We start from the raw sequence: 22,516 nt of genomic DNA on the forward strand, positions 1-22,516 counted from the left end.
CTGGACATATTTACAACATTAAAATCAACAGAAGATGTACAGTCAAAAGCTAGCTGAACTTTACTTTGATCAGCAAAAATATCTAGAAATGGTCTTCTATGATATTTTGTATATTTTAATAGAAATTAAAATTGAGCAATCTAGGAAAATTATTTATACCTGTAAACAGTGTTGGAGAATCATCAAAATTTTTAAATAGCTTATTTATGAATTAATTCAAGAGAAATTGATTCTAATTACATATAATTGACTTCAAAGTGGTGCTCCAAATAGGGTTTTCCCATTTTGGAGTTCATTATGTTATTTTGTTAATTTAATGTTAAGAAACCTCAAAGATCTTAACCGGGTAATGAACTCAGTTCCAGACATAGATAAGAGAGGGTAGGGAACATTGTTTAATATGTCTTAGGGGTACTTCACACTAAAGGAGATCGCTAGCGAGACCGCTGATGTGTCACCGATTTTGTGACGCACCAGCGATCTCGCCAGCAATCTCGCTGTGTGTGGCATGCATCAGTGACCGGCCCCCCGCTGGGTATCGCTGAACGTGCAGGTATGTCCTGGGCCATTTTTTGATCGTTGGTCTCCCGCTGGCCAGCACGCATCGCTGCGTGTGGCAGTGGGAGACCAACGATCAACGAGCTCCCAGCGCTGTAAGCAGACGCTGGGAGCTGGTATCCAAGGTAAACAGCGGGTAACTAAGCGCCATGCACTCTTAGTTACCCGTTGTTTACCCTGGATACCAGCTCCCAGCGCGACCACGCTGGTATCCAGGGTACATAGTGGTAACTAAGCGACGCGCATGCTTAGTTACCCGCTATTTACCCTGGATACCAGCATCCTCGCTGGTCCTGATCACTGATGAGTCTGCCTGCTTGACAGCTCACCAGTGATCATGTAGTGACCAGGTTGTATTGTTGTCGGGATCGCTGGTGCGTCGTTTAGTGTAACGGGACCCTTAGTCTAATTGTCTTCATTAGATACAGTTTAAAGAGAACCTGTCGCTCATTAAAAAATAGTTAAATATACCTTATGTAAACCAGTAAATCTGATCTGGATTCTCCAGCTCTTTTCTGTTTTGCATCGTGTCACTCCACAGCTGAGATATTCACATTTGTTTCTTTTCATATGCAATTTGGTGAATTTCTCCCTGCAGTCCATTGAAAAATTTCTTCATTGTCTTTTCTGGGGTCGTGCACTTTCATCCCTTTCTTCCAGATGTTGTCAATCACAACTAGGCAGCTGATCTAGCAGTCAAGACCACACCAAGCTATGATTGGCAGCATCTGGAAGGGAGGGGTGACAGTGCACAACCCCAGAGAAGACTCTGACGAAACACCCAGTTGCAATGCAAGGAGAGATTTCACGTATTGCATGCAAAAAGCAATAAATGTGCATATCTCAGCATTAGAGTGGCAAGGTGCAAAACAAAAAAGATCAGCAGAATCAGAGGAATTTATTTATTTTTACAAAATATTTAACTCATTTTTTTCAGGTCCTCTTTAAGTAAAATCACTATGTCTCATTGACTTACAAGAGAAAGTATAGTTCTGATGCCGCACAAGAAAAAACAACCCATTGAGCTTAAGCAGAAAGAGAAAATATGTTCTTTTCTTTGGTTTACTTTCTCATTTGACTTTTATTAAACCACATTCCAAAGAAACTAGGTTGGCAGGAGCACCATAGATTAATCCGCAACAAAAGGTTGGTCTACTTACTAATGTTACATAAATATAAATTTGAGACCTTTTAGTTCATTTCATCTAAGAGGAAATAGGTATAAAGTTGTAAGCATTTGAAATGTTTGCATTATTTATTGTCAAAATAAATCACTGCTAAGTAATTACTATATATTTTAATTGCTGAAAAATAAATATATAGAGAATATTTTTAAGATTTTATATTTTGTATAAGTTATGTATAAAGATGAATAACATTAAATTAAAATGAAAGAATTTACTGCCCATCCTGACACAGAGTTACAACAATGTAGCATATACCAAAAGATAATTCTAATTTTGATCATATACAGCCATTACTAAGTGTAATTTTGGAGTTTAATACATACATCTATTACATTTTATAATAAACTACTTTTATATATAGAACAAAAAACCTGACGTGCACCTCCATATAGTATGAAGAGGTGCCTACGGCAATGATTACATAACTTGCAAAAAGGAGTAGCGCAGCAGCACTCTGCAGAGACCGACACACATGGGAACACAAAATCTATCATAATTGCTGAGTAAATTGTAATAAAAAGTAAAAAGAATTTTAAAAAATTACTTACGAAAGTGAAGGTTCTTATCTAATAAATGCCTCTATTGTGCTATGTGAATGGACCAATCAGAGAAGTGTGACCTTGTCACAGTTGATGAGCTCACATGAATTGGCCAATTTATGCACTAAGAAACTTCACTTTTGTAAATAATTTTTAAAAAAAAAGTTTACTCTTTATTACAGTTTACTCAGCAATTATGATAGATTTTGTGTTCACATGAGTATTAGTCTCTAGAGAGTGCTGCTGCATTACTCCTTTTTGCACTTTTATATATGGTAGCTTCCTTGACAAAGAAGAAGGAGTTTTACTTTGAGGAATTCTAGTCAAAATAGAACCTAAGACCCTGGTAATACCAACAGCATGTTTTGTCTGTACAATTTGCAATGAAATTTAAAACAAGTCAAAAACAGTGTACAACAAACTTCACTTATCTGTGGCCTGGGATAGGCATTATTTTCACAACTAATACCATAATTATCAGCAGAATAAAGATGATCTACAGTGGAAAAATAATGATCCAATATCAAACAAGATATATTAGAAAGTGATCATAATAAATATTGAGTCTAAAACATGAAGCTAAAGAAATGAAATACACAATGAAAAATAAAGATATAGTCTTTCTTAGAATGTCAATGATATCATGGGGCAGAAAGGTATTCCAAATTCAATAACTTTTGTTGTGTTTTGTTGCGTGAGGAGTTGACTTTCTGTGTTGTGATAATTGTTTATGTGTTAGTTTAAGAAAGGCTGAATATGTACATTTATGCTAAATTACAGATATAAAGTAAAACAGCTATCTGCAATGTTGGATTTAACATGAAGTTTAAGTAACACAGAAGTTAAATAATAAAGTTCAAAACATGTAGCTATATGGAACATAAAAGTGCTCCAGTGGCTAAAACTGGTTGCATAAACATATCCTTAAATCCCTATTTCCAAATAAGCAAAAATGGTTTCCACCTTCAAATTATTATCAATTATAGAGTAAATTCATAGTTATAGAAATTATAATCACTGACCTGATCGCCTTGTTGAGCTCCATGGTCCTCATTGCTAACAGATTGAGAACTATTTGGAGTGAGAACTATTAAGTCATTTTTCCCTTGCATTGAGTTGGAATATACTCTATATTGTGTGTGCTGAGAATACATCCAGCTTCCTCCAGTGTTAGAGCAAATCTTGTAATTTTCCTTCAGGTCATTGACTTCATCTCTGTATTTTTGCCATTTTAGCACAGTGAACGCAATTAAAGTAATCAGAAATATACTTGAAATAACACAGATTGCTACTACCAAATAAATATTTGCATCAGAAAACTCATCAACATCCTTTCTAAAATCCTGATTATCAAACTTCATCTCCTCTCCAGATTCCACCAAGGAAACATGAACTTGTGCTAGTGCCGTCATGACAGGTTCTCCATGGTCTTGAGCCACTACCACTAATCTGTACTCATCATTATCTGACTCAATAATTTGACGTTTTAAACTGATTTCTCCAGTTTGCAAAGAAATAGCAAATGGTACTTTTCCTGTCAAATCTTTAAAATATTAAGACATTAAGGCATTGTATCCAGAATCCAGGTCTGTTGCGCTCACTTTAGTTATAAGATGCCCTGGTTGTGCTGACCGTGGAGTTTTTATTTCCAGAGATGAGTAGAATGGAGAAAATGTGGGTGCATTATCATTGATGTCACTGATGAAGATATTTAGTGTCAGATTGGAGTTGAGTGGAGGGAGACCGGCATCTGTGGCTTTTATATGACATTGAAAAAATGTCACCTGTTCATGGTCAAAGGAAACTAAAGCAAACACCTTCCCATTCTCTGGATTAATGGACATATAAGAGGATATAGGAATTCCATCAATAAAACTATCAATAACTGAATATGTAATGAACGAATTCTGGCTTATGTCTGGGTCAGAAGCTGAGGCTTTGTAGACATGAGATCCTGGTGGGTTGTTTTCTCGAATAATGATTGTGTCAACTAACTGTGGAAAATGAGGAGCATTGTCATTTACATCACTAATATTGATTTTTAGAGTTTTTGCAATAGACAATGATGGAAAACCTTCATCTCTTGCAACTATGACAACTTCATATTGATCCTTAATTTCTCGATCTAGCAGTCCATTCACAGTCAAAGAAAAATCTCCCATAAATGCTGGGTTTATAATAAAAGGCACATCATTAGAAGATATGCGGCAGCTAACTTTTCCATTTGATCCTGAATCTCTGTCATGGACACTGATGATGGCAACTGTTGTGCCCTTTGGGGAATTCTCTGGAACAGGAACTGATAATGAGGTCACAGTCATCTCTGGAGGGTTGTCATTGACATCTACAACAGTCACCAGAACTTTACAATGTCCAACCATTGGGTGATCTCCATTGTCAGTAGCATCAACATGAATTTCAAATATTTTTGTTTTTTCAAAATCAACTTCACCTTTTACTCTAATTTCTCCGGTGTGTTTATCTAGACTGAACATCCTTTTCACTTCCTCTTTTATTGTACTGCTTAGTTCATATGATATTTCTCCATTTCTTCCAAGATCCAAATCTGTGGCAATCAGTTTAAATACCAATGTCCCTTTCACAGCATTTTCAATCACACTGCATTGGTAAAAAGGTTGATCAAACACAGGAGCATTATCATTAACATCTTCCACAGTAATGATAATATGTGTTGTATCACTTAATCTTGGTTTTCCTCCATCGTAGGCTGTAAGTGTCAGATTGTGAACAGACTGCTTTTCTCTATCAAGGGCTTTCTTAAGCACAAGTTCTAATGATCTGATTTCATTCATATATTTTTGAAAATCCAAAGCAAAATAATCACTTGCACTGAGCTCATAATTTATGATGGAATTTGTTCCAAGATCTGGATCGTCAGCTACCTTCAATTGGAAACGGGATCCTGCAGGTCTGAACTCTGAAATTATCATATTAATTAAACTGGAGGAGAATGATGGACTATTGTCATTGATATCTTCTATTTCCACATCTACACGATACATCTGCACAGGCTTATCTACAATAACCTGCACAGGAATTATACAGAAGGGTGTGTTTGGACACAGCACTTCTCTATCTATTGTCTCTTTAACAAACAGGATTCCATTCTGCAGATTAACCTGGAAATATTCCTTCTCATCTCTAGAGACAATATGTAACATTCTGGAATTAATCTCACCTATATCCAGTCCAAGATCCTGAGCAATTCTCCTGACAAAGGTGCCATGCTTGGATTCCTCAGGGATGATATAATGCAGCTGACTCAGGACCACATCCCAATACATATGAAGCAATAAGAAATGGACCAGTCTTCTAGGTAGGTAATAATCCTTCTTTTGTTCAAGCATTTCTTGAATTAGCAAAGGATGAATTTCTCCAATAAAAAAGGCACTTACTCAGAATAAAGAAACAAGGGAAATTCTATCATGGCCAAAATATCTGCTGCAAGATGTTCCGTTAGAGGTAATTACAGAAAAATATATAAATAAAATAGTATATGTTGGTGTGCAGTACCATCTAGTGTCTGCTGGCATTATTGCATTTGGTTAACGTAAATAAGTTATTTAATTTACTTCTTTACGTCTTTAATAATTATTCATATTTTCTAAATAATATTTAATTTATCAATATATAAGTGCCAACTTTTGAAGCAATGAACAACAACTTTTGTTTTTTTTCGATTGTGTTATCTTTAGAAATTCCGTATCAAATCACTTTTTAAAAAAATGAACATCCAAGGTTTGTAACCAAACCTATAGTGATTCAAAAATGTTTTTTAACGTTTGTTGGATGCCTATGAAAATAAGTTAATATCATTATCTGTCGCAGCTTAAAAAATGCCAAATATAAATGTATGGATACAGAATCAATAATATGATGCTCTTTTGCAATTTACATTACAATTAAAATAAAAAGTGTGAAAGGAATTGAAATATTTCTCATTAAAATTGCAAATGTTAAAACATAATAAGAAAGAATATATCTGAACAAATAAAAAAAATTCTGGAGAATACAAATTTGTAAAATTTGTGCAATTTTCAGTTCCTTTAAAATAAATTTGGTCATCTGTAGTTGTATACTTTCTTTGCTGTCTATAATCACCCAGACACATAGTCCTGCATAGAAGCTTCAGGTATATAATTGTAGCAGAGCAGATTTCAAAGCTGCTTTGGATTCTTTTTATATTATGACACCAAATATATTGTTTTCAAAAAGAGGCTGTCATGATCACAGTACAGGTTTTTAGCTGCACGTCAGGGTTAATGTCTGGAGCTCAGTTCAGGCTTTGACCTGCACACCTGGGGTTAATGATTGTGGCCTCTTTTTGGTTCTGAGAGAGCTTCTTAAACCCCTGGGAAGCTCCAATCCCTGCCAGTTATACTTTTGCCTTTGGCAGAGTGTGCTGACCTCTGTGTGCCTGTTTGTTGTTATAGCTTGTTTTTATGGTTCTGACCCGGCTTTGTTTCCCGTTGTGAGTTTGCCTGTTGATTCTGTACTGTGCTACCCTCTCTGTGTATGACTCATTGCCTGTGATCTGACTACTCTCTGATCGCCCCTCTTGTACCTTGCAGCTATCTCTGTGTATGACTCATTGGCTATGTCCTGACTATCCTCCCTGTCTATGCCCCTTGGTAACTTTGTCTCGCAGTTACCCTGCTAGGAGTTCTCTTGCAGCTCCTAGCTCTCTGGAGTTTAGGCCATGCCCCTAGCAGTCACGTGCTTCAGGTCCTGCCGTTCTGAAGTACACATCTACTCGGCTGCTGCCCGCTTCACAGGTATCTTTGAGCACAGTTCGCTTTACTCAGGACACGCGCACTGGCTCAGTGAGCAAGTTCAGTGCAGTGTTCCTGACAGGGGCACTCTCAGCTTAGTGTTTCTTCTTATTGTCATTAACAATATTTTAACCAAATGATTTCAATAAAACTTTTTTCTCAGTACAATTTAAAATAGTTGAACATATTCAATTCATGTATTTTTATATTAATTGAATTTTACAAAAATGTGTTAAGGTACCTTAGAGAAAATACAATTGCTATTCATCTTGATGATTAAGAAGAAGGTAACATAGTGTAGGGCACAGTAGGCTATCATAAGTGAAGCTAAGTTAACATATGGGTCCATAACGTATGAGCCCATAGTTGACCCCAGAAAGAGGGTACTTGCTACAGAGAATATGTACATATGAATACACATTTTAGCATCCTCCAATTAAAAATGCTGGATAAAGGAAGAAAGTGCTCATAGAATGATACAGCTTGGAATATATGAACAATAAGGAGTGACTGGCATGTACATTTTATATATTGAGATCAATTTATAGCAGCACAGAACCATTCATCCTCAATAGATTATTTGACACTTACCACAAGGTAAATATTTGGCAGGTTATAGCTTGTATAAGTCTTCAGATGTACAAAGGAGCTTTGTAATGTGATCATTCTATACTTATTTATTCATTCATTCATTGATCATTATCTTAGAACTAGATGGAATCCCGATGCGATACAGTAATGTCATGATGGGGGCAGGCTTTGCAGCATTAATAATCTGTCCTCCCATATTCTCATCTACCTAAGTTCATTTTAAAAATTGTCTGTGTCTGACCATGCATAGAACATACCACAGCTCCTGGGCAGGGGAGGAAGCAAAAGACAATACTGACATTACAGCAGATCGCAGAGGATACACTTTGTGAGGTAAAATATTGTTTAAAAACAGTCAGTGAAATATTTTACCTCACAAAATGAATCCTCTGTGATTCCCTGCTGTAATGTCAGTATTGTCTTTTGCTTCCTCCCCTGCCCAGGAGATGTGGTATGCTTCGTACACGGTCAGAGAGAGACAATTTTTAAAATGAACTTTCATTTGTGGGAAAACCCCTTTAATGTGACCGGCTTCCTTTGCCTGTAGACACGTGGCATCAGCCGAATGATTCACTGTGCCTGCACAGAATTCATGCAGGTGCAGTAAATCTGCAGTAAATCTGACCATTGCCTTCTTTGTGCAGACAGATAGCAGTGGTCACATTAAAACTGCGCATGCACTCCAGTGCAAAGATGGCGGCAGCCAGTGAATCTTTTGGCTGATCCCGGTGGTGGCATGTTCGGGACAGTGTTCCGCTGGTGGTACCGCGCAAGAGACTGCGAACAGCGTATACAGTGTGTGTGGTGTGTATGGCATATACAGAGTGTGTGTGGTGCATACAGCATATACAGTGTGTGTTTGTGTGTGGTGCATATGGCATATATAGTGTCTTTATGGTGCAACAGTGTTCCACTGGTGGTACCGTGCAAGAGGCTGATACCACCATCAGTTTCCATATTAAGACACCCATCACTTGGGTTTCCCAATGTGGCAGTCGGTGAACTTCCGCCGCTTGGAATTCTGGGATCCGGACACATCTGGACGGAACAGGATGTGAAGACATTACAGGGTAAGTATATATTAGATACGCCTTTAGTCATAGAAATATCACCAGAGTCTCATCAGAATTTATTTAAAACCATTGTAAACCAATCAGAACATAATAACACAATTCATATTGTATGCATCAAAAAACATTATATATATATATTATATGACCGATGCACAGTGACACCATCTGCAGCAAGATGATGCTGCAGGTCTTTGGAGGTGGTCTGTGGATTGTCCTTGACTGTTCTCACCATTCTTCTTCTCTGCCTTTCTGATATTTTTCTTGGCCTGCCACTTCTGGGCTTAACAAGAACTGTACCTGTGTTCTTCCATTTCCTTACTATGTTCTTCACAGTGGAAACTGACTGGTTAAATCTCTGAGACAACTTTTTGTATCCTTCCCCTGAAAAGCTATGTTGAATAATCTTTGTTTTCAGATCATTTGAGAGTTGTTTTGAGGAGCCCATGATGCCACTCTTCATAGGAGAATCAAATAGGAGAACTACTTGCAAGTGGCCACTTTAAATACCTTTTCTCATGATTTGATACACCTGGCTATGAAGTTCAAAGCTCAATGAGGTTACAAAACCAATTTAGTGCTTCAGGAAGTCAGTAAAAAGTAGTTAGGAGTGTTCAAATCAAGAAAATGATAAGGGTGCCCATACTTTTGCACCGGTCAAATTTTGTTTAAATGCAGATTGCACATTTTCTGTTAGTACAATAAACCTCATTTGAATCCAGAAATATAACTGAGTCCATCAGTTATTAGACATATGAAACTGAAATACCTGTTGCAAAAAACAAAATTGTTATAAAGAAAAAAGGTTAACATTAATAGGGGTGCCCAAACTTTTACATATGACTGTATTCCATATACCTCCAACTACTGCATGGACAGAGGAATGATGCAGTTTAATGTAATGATTTATTGGGATTGCCTTAAATGTAGTCTGGATGGAATTTGCTTTGCAATTTTTGAAAACTTCATTCCCTATATATATATATATATATATACAGTTATGTACAAATTAATTGGGATAAAGCAAAAAAACACATATTTTTGAATATTTAATAATAAGATGTTTTAATGCACTGTTACATACTAATTTTAGTAAGACATATGTCCTCCTTTTGCAGATATGAGATTTTCAATGCATTTTGGAATTGATTCTACCAAGTTTTTGCATAAATTCTTCAATTCTTCATCATTGAACCACACTTGTATGGCGCTGTTTATCATGCGTTCTTTGGTTGCACAGTCCATTTTGCCAAGATGTCTCTTCACAATGCTCCACAAATTTTCTATAGCATTTAAGTCTGGTAAATTGCCAGGCCAGTCCAGCACTTTTACTTTATTTGCTTCCTGGAATTTCTTCACACACTTGGAATTGTGGCATGGAGCCAAATCTTGTAGGAATGTCCCTACAGTTTGTTAAATATGATCAGCTCGCAATGGTTCATTTTTGCTTCTTCTAACAACACTTGCTCTGTACCCATGAACAAAAAGATGGGTTTCATCACTGAAAATTACCTTTTTCCACTGGCTAGTTGTCCAAGATGTATATTTTTTGGCCCATGCGAGTTGTTTTGCCTTCATTGGAGATGTCAGAAGTTGTTTCTTTACTGGCTTTGCTGCCCTCCGACCAACTTCCAGAAGCCTGCGCTGTACAGTCGAATCGCTAATATCAATACCTGCAGTGAACAAATCTCTTTGGAGGTCTTCACTTGTTTTTCTTGCATTAATTTTACAATTTCTGATAAGTGTTTTATCAGTTCTTGGTGTCGTTTTCCTTTTTCTTCCACATTTCCCTTTTCATTTTGGAGAAAACAATCCAGTTTCATTGTGTCTGCGAATTATTCTTGAAACGGTAGATTTTCCAATACCAACGGTGGAAGCGATTTCTCTTACAGTCAGACTTGTATGTTCATTAAGAGTAATAATTCTAGACCTCTTCCGTGGAGTAACATCCATTTTTACAGGCATGAATCACACTGAGAGAAAAAGTACACTAAACCACTCCTCACAGAAACAAGCTCTCAACTGCAGCTGAGGTGGCAGCTAGCTGTTATTTTCTGACTAAAACTAGTCAAAGCACATTTTGTTACTCAAGGTTGCACCTGTTCAAAGCAGTTAAAACTGGTTTGAATCACTGACTGATAACCATCTTACGATTTTACTTAAAAAATGCGTTGTCCCAATTAATTTGCCCAGCACTGTATATGTATAATATATATATATATATATATATATATATATCCACTTGGGCTTGCATTTGCAGAATGGTTTATAAGTATTTTCATAAGTCATTTTTTAGGCTGAGAAGGGAAAATACTAACATGTTTGCAATTTATAATAATCATATGAACAGAGCATGTAGTTTTAAAAAATAATTAAATAGCTGATTTATATATGAGAACTTGGGAAATAAAAAGATAAAAGCAACACTACTATATTCTCTCACTTACAGTATCCATCTATAAAACCCGCAATGTACAAAAATGCTTCTTTGGATTTAAAATATAAATTGTTACCAAATAGATTTTAACAATATTAACCTATAGAGAAATAGGTTAATTATTTGCTATTAAAAACAGTTTTACAGTTTTTTTCACCTCTTGCCATCACAGCCACATTTTGCCACATTATCTATATTATATATTTAGTAAAATATGATCTTGACCCTTGTCATAGTTTATGCCTGAATGAAAAGTCTTTTTTTACATTTTTACTGTCACATTCCAAGAGCCTTAACTTTTCTAATTTTTTAACAACTTAGTCATATGCATGCTTGTCTTTTTATTAGCTGTAGTTGACTGTGGAAATATTTTGGGTTACATATAACTTACTAACAAATTGTTTTTTACTCTTTATTTGGGAGGAATATTAACAAAGCAGCAGTTCTGTGACTGTTTTTCTTTAGCATTTTATGATATTCTCTGTGCTGTACAATCAAAGCTTAGTCTTTACACCATTATATAGTGCTACCAAATGTATACTTTTTTATTTTTTACAATATATACACATTTTGAAAATAAATAATGTTTTTATTTCTATTTTCTGAAACCTAAGTTTTAACATTTTCTATCAGTGCAGTTTTATAAGGACTTATTTCCTTCAGTAAAAAAAGGCTAGTTTTCATTGTTTCTATTTTGTGATACTTAAAAGTTCAATTCTGAATGTTTTATTTTATGTTTTTAAATACCATTCACTTTAGGCATGTGACATGTCAGCTTTAATTTGCAGATTAAAATGATCACAAGAAGAAATCTATATTTTTTTATGTTCTGCTACTTTTGTAGAAAAAATGACACTTGAAAAAATAACTTATTTTTCTGCAGACAAAGTTGTATGATGGGTTGTGTTTTGCAAACAGGCTTTTTTATTGACACATTTTTGAACACTTCAATTAATTTGTTTTCTTGAATGCATGCATGAACAAAAATAATATATTTGAAATTATTTTAGTGAACTGGTAGATCTGCTGCAAGTTAACAGTGATCTTATCAAAACTACAGCAAGCAGCCCTGTAACTGACACATCACTGGAATCTTGATCTCTGTTTAAACATTATGCAGCTCTCAGAAAAGATGGCAAACATCTGGTGACAGATTACTTGCAGTTTTCATTAAGTAGTATGTGTATGACCAGCAGTAATTAACATCTGTCCTTAGACTGCAAGTCTTCACAATGTTCACAGCATATGTCATCCTGAGAAGGCAGTCTCTTGTCTCCAATTTTGCCAGGGGGCTTTACTGAGAACCACAAAGTGTAAACATTTCACACCTCTTAGTGTCTTTGATGGAGAGATGCCAATTGCAGCATGACACTATCTACTGTATCTATGAGAAAGGATACACAAAGTTTCAGAGAAGAAATAATGTATTAATTGGTAAAATAACCATGGTCCAGTCACAAACCAGCAATTAGAATATTAACATGAGAGACTGGTCTAGAAATTGGATCTCCATGTCTAATCTATAAATTAGGCCTGTACACATAGAAACCTGTTCACAGTGATGGGCATAGCTGCTGTGCTCCATTTCATATCCCTCCTCCCTCGGTGACAGAGTACCAGACTTCAAAGTTCAATATTTCTGTAAGCTTTCTCCCTTTTATTTTATCACTGTTTTTGCACATTTGCAAGTCACTTTTAATTTCCATTTTATATCTCTTTTATTGTAAGCACTTAACCTTTCATATTAAAGCTTAAAACTTTAATAAGTCTGAACCTTGTTGCTCTAAAGAATCCATAGCCTTGGAGTGTGTGCTACTGGTGATTGGTACATAGCAGTAGTAGTAGTGCATCCGGGACTCATCACCCATGTGTTCGATGAGTGGTGGCAGCGTGTATGAGCAGGGTGTGTGGTCTGTGTCGGGGTGTGATTTATGCTCTCACTGCAGCATAGAACAGAGGTTGAATGCTGATCTGAGTGAGAGGAGATAGATTAACACTTGCAGGCGCAACCCCAAGTCACGTGTTGAGAAGCGGGTACGTGACAAATTGGTGGCAGTGCTGGGATATACAAATACGTATATCCTCCCTGGTAATTCATGACAATTGGTGGCAGCGGTGGTATATATGAATATATCCTCCCTGGTAATTCGTGACACAGTACAAGACGTTAGGTACTCTATATTATGTGTGTCAGCAAAATTACGGTGAGGCACCATTTTTTGTATTGCTATTGCGGAAAAAATCCTTTAACACAATATATTAGTATAATTCAAAAATTGCATATATTTTTTCATTGTCATATTGGACATTTTAATTTTTCAGAGCACATAGCTTTATGAGGGCTTCTGTTTTCTGTAGTGAGCTGTAGTTTTTATTGATACCACTTTGGGCTACATAGAATTTTTGTAATCACTTTTCATTTAATTTTTTTGTGAGGCAAGATAAACAAAAACCACTCTGGCAAAATCTATAATATTTTTAAAGCCTTTGAATGTGCACAACAAATCAAAAATTGTTTTATTGTTTTAGGAGGCTTTTTTCACAATGAAACAATTTTTTGTTATTATGACTGGAATTCTGATTTTTACAATAATATTTTTTTACACTTAAGAACATTTTATACCTGTCCCACTATAGGACATAAACATACAATCCTTTGATCCTTTGTGGAAAACGAAGATCATTGCAAGATCTCCTTGTTGCCATAGCAACTTTCAGCATCCCATGATCCCATGATTGCTTTGTAGGGGTGCTGATAGGCTTACAGAGGGAGCGATCTCCCTCTGTCAAACCCCTCTGTGGCATCTGAGGGATTAAACTGATGGAATCAGAGATAGCTTATGCCCCAGCACACACATAGAAAGCTTAACTTTGTATATCAAATGGCTCCTATTTAAGATAGCTCCTGCACAGATATAAATCCTGAGCCATGCCATCCATGTGATACAACTGTACATCAAATTGCAGGAATCTTTATGAACAGTTATATCAGTTTGCCACAAAGGTTTAATGAAAATTTTATAAAAGCAATGTGCCAGACACATGTAAATCATTGGTAAGCACACTACCCAAACCCATTTTCCTTTAGAAGAGGAATGGGCCACACTCCAAATACCAATAAAGCATACTGATCATTGTAGAAAAAAAACTATGTATAGATCAAGAAGTGTGATATGAAATCAAATTATCTTAAAACATTATTTTATTGCAAAGACATATATAGGCATTTTAAAAAACAAGATGCCTCAAACCATCAACAACAGCAACCAGGGGTTAGCATATGCAACATGCAAAATTTATACACAGGAACATATGGTTCTATTATAAGGATGTGAAGGAATAAATTGATAAGAGGTAAAATGTAAATAATAAAGTGCATGTGCTTTTAGAGTCAGAGGGGACAAGCTACAGCAATAGCTAAGAGATCAAATAATAAGAGGGTGGTAATGTAAATACATATATATGGCTAGCCTAAATCCTCCAAACAAGTACCTTATATGCACACTTGCAGGGTTCCAAGGATGCACCCAGCCACAACACGCATTTTGGCATCTGCCTTTGGCAGGGGGTGGCGTCATCCAAGGGGAGAAGGGTATAAGAAGCAAGCAGCCAATGGGAAAGGGAACGTGTATGAGTAGCGCGCACCTACATTGGAAGTTACCAGGGAGCCCCAAACTGCCAACCCACGTGACCCCTGACGCATCGATCAGCTGATGCGGCATCCAGGGACACAAGCACGGTGGGCAGAGCCCCCTGGAACACAATCCTGGCGTGTGTTCCACCCGACCTGCTGTCATTGGACAGAGGAGGTTATGTTATTTTGTATATTCTCAATAAATTTTGTTTTTATATACTGAAATTATACTGAAATCACACCAGAAAGGGCGAGCACAGATAAAGGCTGATCAAGTCCGGTTATGGACATATCAGGTCTAACCCTCTTTTTTATTTGATATTGGTTGTGGCTGACCACCACAGTTTGCTGTGCAGGCTGGGTTATGCACGCCATTCTTTCTGTCTTTTTTTGTGATTGATCTAGGCTGCTGTGCACACACACAGTAGCCCTGCCCTGCCCCAGGCTCTATTTGATTGTGTGCCTGTATCTGGGCCTGTTTCTCCCTTCATCTGTGGTTGCTGGTTTGGCAATGTGGATAGACCTGATATGTCCATGTCTGGACCTGGTCAGCCTTTATCTGCGCTCGCCCTTTCTGGTGCCATGGGAATGATTCTGCATTAAATGTCACCCAGTGTGAACAGCGGCGAACTCTGTTGCTCCACAAAGCTGCAGCAACAACATAATATAACGCTGTTCCCTGTTGAACATCAAGGGGCACAGCAGTTAAGGTGTGAGTGAGGTCTCTAGGCTCAACTCCTAGAACACTGGGGCTCGAGTCTGACCAGACCCACTATGCACATGGCATCACACAGGCAATGCCACTACTTGGTGCTGACTGTTGTGAGTTCATTTTCCCCTTTGTCACTGAGGTCGGGTGAACTCCCTATTCTGGTAAAGGAAGGTAATGAGCCTGATTATCAGGCACCTGAGCCTAATGAGGATGACTGGCTGAGTGGAGTCACGGACTGGATATAAAGCTGCCGACGCCCTTCTGCCCTGTGGGTGATTTCTCTGTGGACTTCTAGGACACCAGTCTGATTCCTGCTCCTCTAAAGCTAAGTTTTCTGCTTTGCCTGTTAGCATTTGTGTTTTGTTTTTTGATTTCCTTGCTTTTCTGGATTCTGCCATTCCCTGCTGGGGTGAGCTGAATCTCCTTTTGCCATTTGCTCTGTCTTCAGAATATTCCTGAGTACTGACATAGCTTTTTGAAGCCTAGCGTCTTCAGGGCCTTTTTCACTGTCAGTCTGTTGGCTCTTATTTTCATAGGGTTTTTCACGGATTGCAGACAGCAGCCTTCCTGTCCTTTCCTATCTAGTTAGCTTGGGCCCCGTCTTTGCTCAGTCTATCTTTCTGTCTGTGTTAGTGTTTTCATCTTGCTTCACCGTCATTATATGTTGGGGCTGCCTATTGCTTTGGGGTCTGCTCTGGGGCAGTTTAGATTTCCCCTTTCTTTCTTTAGGCCTATTTAATTCTCCGGCTGTGATCGAGGGGTCTAGGGCATCGTAGGAACCCCCCACGGCTACTGTTAGTTGTTGTGGATAGGATCAGGGGTCTGCAATCCGATAGCTGCCAACCTCCCTGGTTTTCTGGACTTAGCTAGCATTTCTGTTTTTGCCTCCTACGGTGACTCAATCATAACAGCTGACGCTAGATACTGACTCTGCCTCCTACCTGCAATATCAGCCTAGGAACTAGCTGGCAGGGCTTAGCAGCTCATGCATACCAAGGGTACGGGTTTCATAATGAGTCAGTCACCAGAGACAATCATACGTGCATACAACACACACCACATGTCTATACTACCGCACAGCCGTGTGGCTGTGAGATCCCTTTATAGATCCCAGTGTGCCAGGAATTTGCTAGTTGACCAATGTTGGCTCACTTGAGGACCTGAACAGCTGACTGCTGACCACCAATGAGAGGTTGCCACCTCACAAGCATGCTCAGTAGGGCGAAACCCGGACTTAGTCCCAGGAATGACTGCTCGCTGCTGTTTGCTATTGATTGCTATAGCTGAACCTGGAGAGGCAGCAGCAATCAATTGCACAGCACAGGTCTGAGCAATACGCTGAGACCGACATCTCTGCTGAGCAGGATCTACTGCAGCTGAGACTGAATGGGAGACCGCAGGAGAAGACATGGCTTGGGGTCCATCCTGTGCAGAGGAAGAATCTTGACGCTTAACACCCCATTTCTTAATACTGTTTATTGCCCCCTCTAACATCAATGACAGCTTGAAGTCTTTTGTGGTAGTTATGGATGCGGTTCTTTCTCAGATGGTAAAGCTTCCCACTGTTCTTGGCAGTTCCTGTAAATTCTTGGGCTGTCTAGCATAAACTGCATGCTTGATATCACCTCAGAGTGGCTCAATGATATTGAGGTCAGGAGACTGAGATGGTGACTCGAGCACCTTCAATATGTTCTTCTGTAGCTAATGATGGGTTGACTTAGCCTTGTGTTTTGGATCATTGTCATATTGGAACATCTAAGTACATCTCAAGAGTAGCTTCAGGGCTGATGATTGCAAATTTGCCTCCAGTATTTGCTGATATCATGCTGCAGTCATCTTTCCTTCAACATTGACCAAGTTTCCTGTGCCTTTACAGTTAACACATCTCCAAAACATCAGCAACCCACTTTTGTGCTTTACAGTAGGATTGATCTTCCTTTCATCATAGGCCTTGTTGACCTCTCTCCAAATGTAACATTTATGGTTGTGGCTAGAGTTGAGCGATACCGTCCGATACTTCAAAGTATCGTATCGGATGGTATCGGCCGATCTTTAAAAAAAGTATCGGTATTGCCGATTCTGATACCGGAAGTCCCATTCAAGTCTATGGGACTTCCGGTATCGGAATAAGAAAAACCCTTTCCTGCCCTTGTACAGCCTCTCTGGGGTCTGTACGGGCCTTTCGGGGGGCTGTGCCGGCCTGCCAGGGGGTCTGTGCAGGCTCCGGTGGTCTGTGCCGGCCTGCCGGGGGGCTGTGCCGGCCTGCCGGTGGTCTGTGCAGGCTCCGGTGGGCTGTGCCGGCCTGCCGGGGGGCTGTGCCGGCCTGCCGGGGGGCTGTGCAGGCTCCGGGGGGCTGTGCCGGCCTGCCGGGGGGCTGTGCCGGCCTGCCGGTGGTCTGTGCCGGCCTGCCGGTGGTCTGTGCAGGCTCCGGGGGGCTGTGCCGGCCTGCCGGGGGGCTGTGCCGGCCTGCCGGTGGTCTGTGCAGGCTTCGGGGGTCTGTGCAGGCATCGTCCGATGGGACTACAAGTCCCATCGGGCGATGCCTGCTACCATGACAGTGATTGACACATTAGCCAATGATGGGACAGTAGTAGTCCCATCATCCGGCTAATGTGTTAAATGTAAAAAAAAAAAAAAATTACATGCTACATACATGCTACATACATACAACATGCATACTACATACATGCTACATTCATACTACATACTACATACTACATACATGCTACATTCATACTACATAAATACTACATGCAACATACATACTACATATATACTACATACATACTACATACTACATACATGCTACATTCATACTACATAAATACTACATGCAACATACATACTACATATATACTACATACATACTACATATATACTATATGCATGCTACATACATACTGCATGCTACATACATACCACATATATACTACATACATACTACTACATGCATGCTACATGCATGCTACATGCTACATACATAACACATATATACTACATGCATGCTACATACATACTACATGCTACATACATACCACATACATACTACATGCATGCTACATACATACTACATGCATGCTACATACATACTACATGCTACATACTACATATATACTACATGCATGCTACATACATACTACATGCTACATACATACTACATATATACTACATGCATGCTACATACATACTACATGCTACATACATACTACATGCTACATACATACTACATATATACTACATGCATGCTACATACATACTACATGCTACATACATACTACATGCTACATACATACTACATATATACTACATGCATGCTACATACATACTGCATGCTACATACATACTACATACATACTACATGCTACATACATACCACATATATACTACATACATACTACATACAATACATTCATACAATACATACATAGACATACAGTACATATAACATAGAGTAACATACTTACCAATACTTGTCACATTGTTCCCCGAAGCCATTGTCTTTTCCGGAATAAATATTAACATAACAAACCACAAAAATACTCACCCACGATCCGAAGCAGTCCACGAGTGTGTCCCACGACGATCTTGGGTAGAGAACTGCAGCATCAGCTGATGCTGCCGTTCTCTACGGGCTGCAGGAATCCAATGACGGAAGGTAGGTATCCTTCCGCACTGTATTCCTCCGCCACTTAAAAAAAAAAAAGTCCCTAGTCTCACTTTATGCCATTGCTGTGTGGGAATTTCCCACGCAGCAATGGCATAAAGTGAGACTAGGGACTTTTTTTTTTTTAAGTGGTGGAGGAATACAGTGCGGAAGGATACCTACCTTCCGTCATTGGATTCCTGCAGCCCGTAGAGAACGGCAGCATCATCTGATGCTGCCGTTCTCTACCCAAGATCGTCGTGGGACACACTCGTGGACTGCTTCGGATCGTGGGTGAGTATTTTTGTGGTTTGTTATGTTAATATTTATTCCGGAAAAGACAATGGCTTCGGGGAACAATGTGACAAGTATTGGTAAGTATGTTACTCTATGTTATATGTACTGTATGTCTATGTATGTATTGTATGAATGTATTGTATGTATGTAGTATATATGTGGTATGTATGTAGCATGTAGTATGTATGTAGTATGTATGTAGCATGCATGTAGCATGTAGTATGTATGTAGCATGCATGTAGTATATATGTAGTATGTATGTAGCATGTATGTAGTATGTATGTGGTATGTATGTAGCATGTAGTATGTATGTAGCATGCATGTAGTATATATGTAGTATGTATGTAGCATGTAGTATGTATGTAGTATGTATGTAGTATGTATGTGGTATGTATGTGGCATGTAGTATGTATGTAGCATGCATGTAGTATGTATGTAGCATGCATGTAGTATGTATGTAGTATGTATGTAGTATGTAGCATGTATGTAGTATGTATGTGGTATGTATGTAGCATGTAGTATGTATGTAGCATGCATGTAGTATATATGTAGTATGTAGCATGCATGTAGCATGCATGTAGTATGTATGTAGCATGCATGTAGTATGTATGTAGCATGCATGTAGTATGTATGTAGTATGTATGTAGTATGTATGTAGCATGCAGTATGTATGTAGCATGTATGTAGTATGTATGTAGTATATATGTAGTATGTATGTAGCATGTAGTATGTATGTAGCATGCATGTAGTATGTATGTAGTATGTATGTAGTATGTAGCATGTATGTAGTATGTATGTGGTATGTATGTAGCATGTAGTATGTATGTAGCATGCATGTAGTATATATGTAGTATGTAGCATGCATGTAGCATGCATGTAGTATGTATGTAGCATGCATGTAGTATGTATGTAGCATGCATGTAGTATGTATGTAGTATGTATGTAGTATGTATGTAGCATGCCGTATGTATGTAGCATGTATGTAGTATGTATGTAGTATATATGTAGTATGTATGTAGCATGTAGTATGTATGTAGCATGCATGTAGTATGTATGTAGTATTTTATTTTTTTTTTTAACATTTAACACATTAGCCGGATGATTGGACCACTACTGTCCCATCATTGGCTAATGTGTCAATCACTGTCATGGTAGCAGGCATCGCCCGATGGGACTTGTAGTCCCATCAGATGATGCTTGCACAGACCCCCCGACATCAGCACAGCCCCCGGCAGGCCGGCACAGCCCCCCAGCAGGCCGGTACAGACCCCCACAGGGTGCACAGCCCCCCGGCAGGCCGGTACAGACCCCCACAGGGTGCACAGACCACCGGCAGGCCGGCACAGCCCCCCGGCAGGCCGGTACAGACCCCCACAGGGTGCACAGACCACCGGCAGGCCGGCACAGCCCCCCGGCAGGCCGGTACAGACCCCGGGCAGTCCACACAGCCCCCCGGCAGGCCGGCACAGCCCCCCGGCAGGCCGGCAGAGACCCCCGGAAGGCCCGAAATGACGGCGCATCATGATGCGCACACACCGCGCATCATGATGACGTCAGTCTGTCAATCAACTTTGAACTTCCGATTCCGATGCCGAATTCCGATATTGAAAAAATATCGGAAGTCGGTATCGGAATTCCGATACAGCAAGTATCGGCCGATACCCGATACTTGCGGTATCGGAATGCTCAACACTAGTTGTGGCCAAAAAGTTCAATTTTGGTCTCATCACTCCAAATTACCTTGTTCTAGAAGTTTTGAGGCTTGTCTCTGTGCTGTTTGGCATATTGTAGGTGAGATACTTTGTGGCATTTGCGCAGTAAAGGCTTTCTTCTGGCTACTCGACCATGCAGCCCATTTTTCTTCAAATGCCTCCTTATTGTGCATCTTGAAACAGCCACACCACTAGTTTTTACACAGTCCAGTATTTCAGCTCATGTAATTTGTGTGTTTTTCTTTGTATCCTGAACAATTCTCCTGGCAGTTGTGGACACAATTTGAACACTGCTGACTGGCATTATCAATTCCTTGGATATATTTTTGTATCCTTTTGTTCAACTACCTTTTCCCATAGATCCACTGGCAATTCTTTTGCTTTCCCAATGACTAACAATGCAGGAATGTCAGTGGCTGGATGAAAAATGCAAGCGTCTGTCTGGATCTCAGAGACTCACTCAGCTTTTATGCACACACACTGATTACAAGCAAATAGGTCACAGGTGAGAATGTTACCTTTAGTAGCCATTCAAACCCATTTGTGTCAACTTCTGTACATGTCATCAGGCCAAAATTACTAGGGTATATTAGCTTTTGATCAGGGTCATTTGGATGCTTTGGGTTGTCATTATGATTTAAAAAGAGAAGACAGTCGTTTGACAATAAATGGCTTTACCCAACAACTAACCATGAGTAGAGAAAAAGTTTTGGTGTTATCATTCAAATTCTCTGAAAAAAGGCTACGAAAGCAAAAATTATGCCAGGGTATGTAAACTTTTGAGCACAACTGCAGCTTCCACATTTGGATGTCTTTAAATAAAATGTTCCTCTATGATCAGACCATGTTCCTGCATGGTCAGACACAGGCATTACACAGTGAACACCAGGGGCATATTTATAAGATTATCTCAGCACAGGAACATCTATATATATATATATATATACTAGCTGAAGAGTCCGGTGCTGCCCGGGCATAGTAACTAACTGTGGTTAGTTATAGCAAATTATAATTATCCTCCATCCCATAGTCCCGTGCCCATATACCCAACATACATATCCATGATCCCATAGGCCCTTGCCCCTATACGCATCATACATATCCTCCATCCCATAGTTGAGTGCCCATATACCCATCACACATCCTGCATCCCATAGTCCCATGCCCATATACCCATCACACATCCTCCATCCCATAGTCCCATGCCCATATACCTATCATACATATTCGCCATCCCATAGTTGAGTGCCCATATACCCATCACACATCCTTCATCTCATAGTCCCATGCCCATATACCCAACATACATATCCGCCATCCCATAGTCCTGTGCCCATATACCC

The 22,516-nt window shown here is 39.1% G+C and overlaps 2 protein-coding genes across 2 annotated transcripts in view; both read right to left on the reverse strand.

The window, feature by feature from the left end:
- LOC141083678 (protocadherin alpha-C2-like) overlaps nt 1-22,516 on the reverse strand; it is a 564,749-nt gene that overhangs the window by 511,396 nt on the left and 30,837 nt on the right. The gene's annotated exons all lie outside the window — the stretch shown is intronic.
- LOC141083696 (protocadherin alpha-13-like) lies at nt 3,838-5,940 on the reverse strand. The gene has a single exon (XM_073568091.1). The coding sequence runs from the start codon at nt 5,650-5,652 to the stop codon at nt 3,838-3,840; it is 1,815 nt and encodes a 604-aa protein (XP_073424192.1). The 5' UTR covers nt 5,653-5,940.

Source organism: Dendrobates tinctorius, unplaced genomic scaffold (genome assembly GCF_039654945.1).
Source record: "Dendrobates tinctorius isolate UK_male_01 unplaced genomic scaffold, ASM3965494v1 ptg000020l, whole genome shotgun sequence".
Lineage (NCBI taxonomy): Eukaryota > Metazoa > Chordata > Amphibia > Anura > Dendrobatidae > Dendrobates > Dendrobates tinctorius.